At 40.6% G+C, this 7634-nt stretch overlaps 1 protein-coding gene across 3 annotated transcripts in view; it reads right to left on the bottom strand.

Moving 5' to 3' along the window:
• Positions 1-552: 552 nt before the first annotated feature.
• LOC118431229 (receptor-type tyrosine-protein phosphatase U-like) overlaps positions 553-7634 on the bottom strand; it is an 11288-nt gene continuing 4206 nt past the window's right edge. For all 3 annotated transcript variants that reach the window (XM_035842329.1, XM_035842331.1, XM_035842330.1), the window contains 13 exons: positions 7489-7565; positions 7057-7191; positions 6544-6681; positions 5489-5643; positions 4911-5046; positions 4239-4388; positions 3902-4001; positions 3510-3589; positions 2931-3065; positions 2309-2434; positions 1969-2126; positions 1697-1832; positions 553-1354 (listed from right to left, as the gene is read on the bottom strand). In XM_035842329.1, coding sequence (XP_035698222.1) covers positions 1280-1354; positions 1697-1832; positions 1969-2126; positions 2309-2434; positions 2931-3065; positions 3510-3589; positions 3902-4001; positions 4239-4388; positions 4911-5046; positions 5489-5643; positions 6544-6681; positions 7057-7191; positions 7489-7565 — 1601 coding nt within the window. In that variant the 3' untranslated portion in view covers positions 553-1279. The remainder of the gene's footprint in view (positions 1355-1696; positions 1833-1968; positions 2127-2308; positions 2435-2930; positions 3066-3509; positions 3590-3901; positions 4002-4238; positions 4389-4910; positions 5047-5488; positions 5644-6543; positions 6682-7056; positions 7192-7488; positions 7566-7634) is intronic.

Genomic DNA, 7634 nt, shown 5'->3' with positions numbered 1-7634 from the left:
TTGATGGATTGTTCCATTCTAGACGACATGTTCTTAGTTTTATCAAATATTCTTTTTATCAAATCAGTACAAAAGTATGGAATAGTATTCCTGGTTTGATAAACATAAGAGCAGTTTCTGCAATGGACATCAAAGAAAGAACGTGAGGTCGTATGAAAGACGTGTAAATTAGGTTTTGACACCCCCATTATAGTTTGAAAAGGAATGTTCCGAGAGCTGTGACAGTCGGTACCGGCTATGCTGGATGAGAGGTTTGAATATTTAACACGGCGAAAATGAGTGCCCGACAAAGTTGTTAAGTAAAATATTTCAACACGGCGCGCGGAAATTCCACCTCGCATATAATAAAAAAACAACAACAAATGAATAAAGAAGACACGAAAAGTTATTCTTGCATCAAGCCTTCTTTATGAATATGAAATAATAAAGTGACAATAGACGTCTTTATGAGTATCAAATAATAAAGTAGTGCGTTTGTTGAAATAAAATAACTAGCAGCTAACTTCAGAATTGATATCGTCTTACACGACCCAACATAAGACTCGGCTTTGCTTGCTTGTTATACTTAATATACTATAACCTCATCGATGATGTAAATAATTCCATAAGTACATATGTAGTACATGAATGAACATTACGAAAATAGTACTTTATGATTCAAACAATATGTTGCACTATTTGCTTAAAATACACTCTCGTATAAAACGATTTATCTTCCGTAGTAGATAAATCTGATATATGAATATGAGAGTAAGCATTTAATATAAGACGAAAAACACATAAATGCCACATAAATAAAAAAAATAAAACAACATACAAAATGCCTGTAGACGACGTTGATGTAATGTTATACACTATTGCAACATCTAAAATAATGCTGAAATGGAATAAGATAAACCTACTAACTTCTTCGAAGATTTCATTAATCAACCCAAACGTCATCAATGAGAAGATCATGTATATGTTTCAACATCAACATGCATGTCTCAACTAGTTCCTGAAAACATTCCATACGTCTAATGAACACTGAGATGCTAATGAAGCGATATCTTCAAAATGTATCCACTATATATGGAAAGAGTTACGGATACAATATATCAAACATGATTTATATCTTATTTAATATAATAAGTAGTAAGAAAACTGACTTCAAAATGGAAATAACAAACAATTGCAATTGGATGCAATAGCCTGTATCTATCTATTTGCAACATTTCCGAACAAACTTAACTGGAATGTTTTTTGAAGAAGCTCTGCCCAAATCTTGGTGACAAAAACCTCACTTGAAGTTTGCATAAGTGTCGAATGAGGCCAAGTACGCAAGCGCCACCTGGTAGCAGAATTGGTAATGCTCCTGGGGAGAAATAGAAACATTGATAAGCTATATATAGCTAGCCTGATATCCAGCCGTATTATAGCTCCCGATTCTTCTATCCTTTCTTCAATACTATGTATTTGCAGAGAGAATAGACGAGACTCGGGAGCTATAATACGGCTGGTTACCAGGGTAATATACAGCTTCCTGAATGTATCCCCTGTCACACCAACGTAAGTAAAAATGTATTCAAATAAAAAAAAGGAGCATTTGAAATATCTGACGTAAAAAGCACAAAAGGGGCATACACACACACACACACACACACACACACACACACACACACACACACACACACACACATACACACAAGTCACTAACCTCTGTCTCCACCATGTTAGGTCGGTGGTTCCTCAGAGTCTTCACAGCTTGGAACACGTCAACAACCTGCTCTGTCTTTAGCCTGTCTAACAGCGCATGCGCTGTGCAGAACACACCGCTTCGGCCTACTCCATTGCTGAAAGATCATAGAAGCAAAATTGAAAAAAAAAAGTTTTCAAACTCTCATCGGATGTTTGTAGTTTCTACACCAAGTATCGGAAAATCAAATCATAAAATGCTTGATTTCTTGCTTGAGCTGTAATGATATTTACATGCAATGCACTGTGATTGGTCCGTTCCCGGATTGCTGCTGCCACTTCTCAACCAATCCAAGCAGTTCTAACAAATCGTCCACAGAGGTCGGAGTTGAGCGACCGCTCGGCCAAGCCGTGAACTCGAACTGGTGAACAATGTTCGACTGGTGATCGAACTACGAAAAGAGGGAAACAAATTAGAACAATTAACTACGTACATACGTGGCTATCTGCTTTCAAGACAACTGTTCACTCGATAATTTCCAACTTCTTGCTTTCATTGCATTGAATTGGTCTAATGACCTTGCTTTGAACAATCCCGCAAAAAATCTTTACTTTCCTGCTCTACTGGACCCACCTTTGTGTCTGTTGACAACTTGAACTGCCGCACGATGGCGCTCTTTTCTTGCCTCTCCGACACCATTTCCACCTCAAGAGCGCCGAACGTTTTTGAGCCCGCATCTGGCCAGTACTTAACAACGCTCTGAACGAAAGGAAAATATAAAGTAAATTATAGATATCAATAGCGTTGCCAGACGAGTATCTTCTAAATTCTTTACATAGGATCTGTCATATGATGTCAAAGTGGAGAAAACCTTTTACAATTTCGGAAAGGGTCATCATCTTCACTTCACGTTATGTACGTAGTTTCAATACGAGCGATCGCTGCTGTTGTTTTTATCCGGGGTATTCGGCGGTTGGTGCCTACCAGGACGTCAGTAGATTGGATTAAAAGTTGACATTCAAATCAGCAGATCAAATTACCGGTTAATATGTAAATCGTTTGCCAAACACCTGCTTTTTGCCGGCTACCACTGCGTCACCGTGACATCATCGCGATCGCTCGTATGGAGTATTTGTACTTACATGTAATGCCCTTAAAAGGTGAGTGCAAATATTCAATTTACAACTTCATATGAAAACTGTATGGCAAACAGGAACGGATAACTATCTAGAGATTTTTTTTCCAATTTGCTCACCTTGTCTTTCGGGTTAAGTTGGTTCAGCATGATTACGGAGACTGATCTGTGATCACTCAGCATACGCCAGAAGTCCGTGACGGTGCCGGGCAGCGGTGATTGGGTGACTAGGAACGCGTCTTTCCGCTTGTAGCCCTGGAAGGGAGGCATTATGATAGTTATTACACATTTTCGTTTACGTTGTTAAGAAACTGTCATTAGAAGTAACATCATATTGAGTTACAACAAAACACTTTTTGTACAAACGTCACATCCCAAAAAAATTAAGAAATGATTAAGTTTCTCCACAAATTTCAATAGGGAACTTTTCTGATCCTTCTTAGTATTGAAGTCACATTTCCTATACGCGGCCCAGCCGGACTGTTTGCAGAAACGAAAAATTAAAGTTTGTGCCCAAAAAATGCACAAGGCATGCTGTTGAATTATTTTCGGTCGTTTTGTGTTTTTGATGTCTTTTATGTCGTACCCCCCCCCCCCCCCCCCAAAGAAATAACTTCCGGGCTCTTTGTGGAAATGTGACGTTAGCCTAAACGATCCGCCCCTGAGGTGTCGTAATTATGAAGGTGTATGGTTACGTACATCCAGGAAGTCTGCGTTGATGTAGTCGGTACCTGGTGGATCGCCGGGCCGGGGGGTCAGCATGGGGCGGTTACTGTCACCTACAGGCAGATGATATGTCCATATTAATACATGTAACTGTGCATTATAACTATGCTTGTCTCCAGTGTTATTACTTGTGATTTCCAGGGGTTTGCTATCGCTTGTTGCATTAGAACCAAATAACACACGTTTACAGATGAAATGCGACCTATGCAGTTGCACAATTATACTTAATAAAGCCCTTTGCTTTGCCTGTCATAGATAATATCGAAAGTCAGTTTACAAACCAATACAGTGGGGGGTTGTATGGTTATAAGAAACACTACGTTGATTTGCAATAACTGGTACAAACATGATGTAAGCTGACGTACTGGCAAGGACCGACGAGAAGCGGTTCTTGTCCTTGTTCATCGGTGCCAGGGCCGACCTGGTCTTGTCTGGCGTCAGGGGTGCGCAGACCCGAGCCAGTCTCTAATGGAACAACAAAAAATTGATATGGAAATATGATTCATAATTAAGGTATCATCTGGAACACAACCAAGAAAAAAATGACATAAAACCAGTCTATTTTCTACATCTTAAATGAAAACTTAGGAAGTACATGACATGACTTTTACCAAAATTTTGCATTGCATTTCGTACACAGCTGTATCTACCGACAAAAAGGGCTTCTATTGGAAAGTTGTATTGAAATTATCCATGTGTTACCTTGAACTCCTCTTGGAATGCGTTCAAACCGGATTTGGGGTTCTTGCGGCTGAGAGTACTGAACCTATCGCGGAACTCGTCTGTAGGAATGGTGGTGTTGCCGCACTGTGTGGCCTCCAGTAGTGCCGTGTAGATAAACACGTACTGCTCCTGTTTACAAAAGAGAAGAACGTAAACAACAACAACAACACAAACAACGTGTGGCCTCCAGCAGCGCCGTGTAGATAAACACGTACTGCTCCTGTTTACACAACAGAGAAGAACGTATTAAAAACAACAACGACAATGTGAGCAATGATAAAAAATCTGTCCACAAAAAAAACAACAACAAAAAAACATTACTCAGCTATATTCCTTTCTAGACCAAGAACAAATTGTAAATGGATCATTTGTCCCTATAGCGAACCAAATAATCATGGTAGAATGGCAAGGCAAGTACAAATTGATATCATATGTCTGATTTATCTGTTCTTGTCTTTTGCTGTATGGAGGGGTGCATCGTACAGAATATAACGGCAAGAATCCCTTCTGCCGGAGCACCTGTGTATTTACTGCCTGGTGTATTATTAAACAGCCTTAATTTGATACCTTAAGAATTTACAAGTAGTAAAGCTAATCAATGTGACACGCTATTTTTCGTAGGTTGCACTATGCACGACAAGCGCCACCTACCGGAGTCTGGACCATGGTCATCCTGTTCTCGCGCATGGCATCTACGAAGTCGTGCACGTTGATGGCGCCCTCTTCCTCAATCATATCCAACATGGCGGCGATGGTGATAAAGGTACCGGACCTCCCCACACCCGCGCTGTTGTTGGGAGAATGGGGAAAATGAATATAGACGTACTATGATTTATTTCTACTTTTCAACATTATCTGACGCAAACGAATAACCAGAGTTAAAAGAACAGCTAGTAATGTAACTCTTAAAACATTTACCACCAATTTCGACAGTCGGACAGGTGCACTACAAACATAAAATTAAGAACTTTCTAAGTGTTTTCAGTCCTGTAGTCTTCATTGTCATTTAGTTCTTTTGGGCAGAGTCATAGTCTGTATAGACTGACTGACAGTGCAAATGTAGTAGTAGTATGTGTTCTCATTCTGTATTTCCTGTTTCAAAACATCTATATGTCCATATGCATGTATCTAGCTAGTAACACTGACCTCCGTACAACATTTCCGCCAGAAATTACATGGCTTTTGCATTTAAACCATTGACAAGGGCAGGCTGTTTTCCATGAACCTACCTGCAGTGTACAATAGTTGGCCCAGCCCCGCGAGGAATGGACGCCTTGACCCTCTTGACGAAGTTGATGGTTGATGTAGGATGTTTGGGTACCCCGTAGTCAGGCCAGCTCGTGTACTGAAAGTGTAGCACCTCTCGTACCTCATCCACGCCAGCCTAGAAATGAATGTACAACTGTCAACAACCTTTTGCAATTTCGAACGTTTTGACATTTACATCTTTTTTCCCTTTCCACACACACGAAGATCAAATAATTGCAACAACACAGTTGCAAACAATTTACGCCTCAAATAACTAAAGACAAGTTTGATAGCTAGCCAGATATTCGGTCTCAAAGTCCATATTCAGCAACAGCTTCTTTCGTTGCCAAACTATGGACTCTTATATACTATGACAACTGTTCTCTCCTGTATATTCAAGCTTAAAAAAACAATTTTCATACCTATCATCTTGCAATTTTTTTTTAACCATCAATCAATTTCCACCATCAATGGTCTTGTATTGAACAAATCCGCTTTGAAAAGTAAATAAAACAGTCATGTTTTGCTACCATATTGCTGGTAGCAAATGTTACCAAAATGAAAACAGATCTGCAGTGGACATCACTTGAAGACAGGAGGAAAATGTCCAGACTTTGTATGATGTACAAAATGACCAATAAACTGGTGGACGTACCGACTGATAAGTATCTAACACCAGCTCAAAAACGAACTAGAAACAGTCATGCTTTCAAGTACCAGAGTTACCAACCTAGGATTGATGTGTTCAAAAATTCCTATTTCCCCAGAACTATTGTAGAGTGGAATATGTTATCACCAAGCACAGTAGGGGCGTCTTCTCTGGATAGTTTCAGAGAACACTTGCATATAGATGTGCAAAAGTTAGGTGTGATGAGTCGTTCAGTGTAATATAACCAGCTGCTGCCGCGCCGCGTGCCTGCGAAGCTGGTGTGTTACGCCGAAGGGCGGTTATACCGGCTATATAGATACAGATACAGATACAGAAATAAAAACGAAAGACAAAGTTTCGACATAATGCACTCTGAACGCCTTATACCTTCTGTACTTGCAGCAGCCTGAGCGCGTAGTCCGCCATGCTGCTGACCTTCTCCGCCGTGACCGTGATGTCCCCGTACGTCTGCACGTTGTTCTCGTACTCATTGTTCTCTTCTGGCCAGTACCGCTCACACTTCGCCTGCATGGCGTGAACAGGTGTAACATCAAATATGTAGACAAACTATCAAAAACGTCTAAAATTTGTCTTCACCTACTTTACATATCAATTCATACTTCTGCTCATGTACCGTGTACGCCCTCCTCGATCCTTTACACTTACTCAAAATCAAAACCTATTTGCCTCAAAGACCTAACAAAGAACGCGTTAAAATCAGTATGCAATACACCAACTTAAACAGCTGGTAACATTGGCATTAAGAATTTCTTTCCTCTTTTCCTTCTTGGAGACAGAGAGAGGGAGAGAGAGAGAGAGAGGGAGGAAACGAGAGAGGGAGGGAAAGAGAGGATGAAGAAAGGGGGATGAAAGCAACATCTAGTTGTTTAGTTAGCTTACCCTTCCATTCTCCACGAGGTTGGTTACCATGACGACGCAGGCGCTCCTCTCCTGCCAGACCATCCGCCACATGTCCCGGCTGGTGTCCTGCTTCGGGCCCTGGCACGCGATAAACGCCTTCACTTTGTCGTAACCCTGGTGGTGGAGACAAGGGAACGACATTGAGTTATCAACTGCTAACTCCATCCCCGTGTCTTTGTTGGCTGCGAGTACCTTCTCCCTTCACGGAGAACATGGTAAAAGGAAAATGTAACATTATACCGTTAAAAGATAAAAATCGTATTCTCATTTGAACTTAAGAAAGTGCTTATAGAAAACTGAAAGTTTGAGCCTGGAACAGTTTCTAAAAACATGGGTTATGGAAGTAAAATCACCGAGTTAACAGTACATAAATGTCCAGACAAGCAACACAGTGACTGTTGTCGAACTTACATCTATGTAGCTGGCGTTGATGTAGTCTGAGTTGGGCCGGGTGGGTTGGTCCTGAAAAACAACACGAGAGTGGTCGTCTGCAACAACAATATAGATAAAGTGAAAAAAGGAAACTCAAAAACGAGGTACAAAAAATACCCTATACA

The sequence above is a fragment of the Branchiostoma floridae genome, chromosome 15, assembly GCF_000003815.2.
Source record: "Branchiostoma floridae strain S238N-H82 chromosome 15, Bfl_VNyyK, whole genome shotgun sequence".
NCBI classification, from domain to species: domain Eukaryota; kingdom Metazoa; phylum Chordata; class Leptocardii; order Amphioxiformes; family Branchiostomatidae; genus Branchiostoma; species Branchiostoma floridae.
The sequence above is the reverse complement of the archived record's forward strand: the minus strand, read 5'-3'. Positions and strand labels throughout refer to the sequence as shown.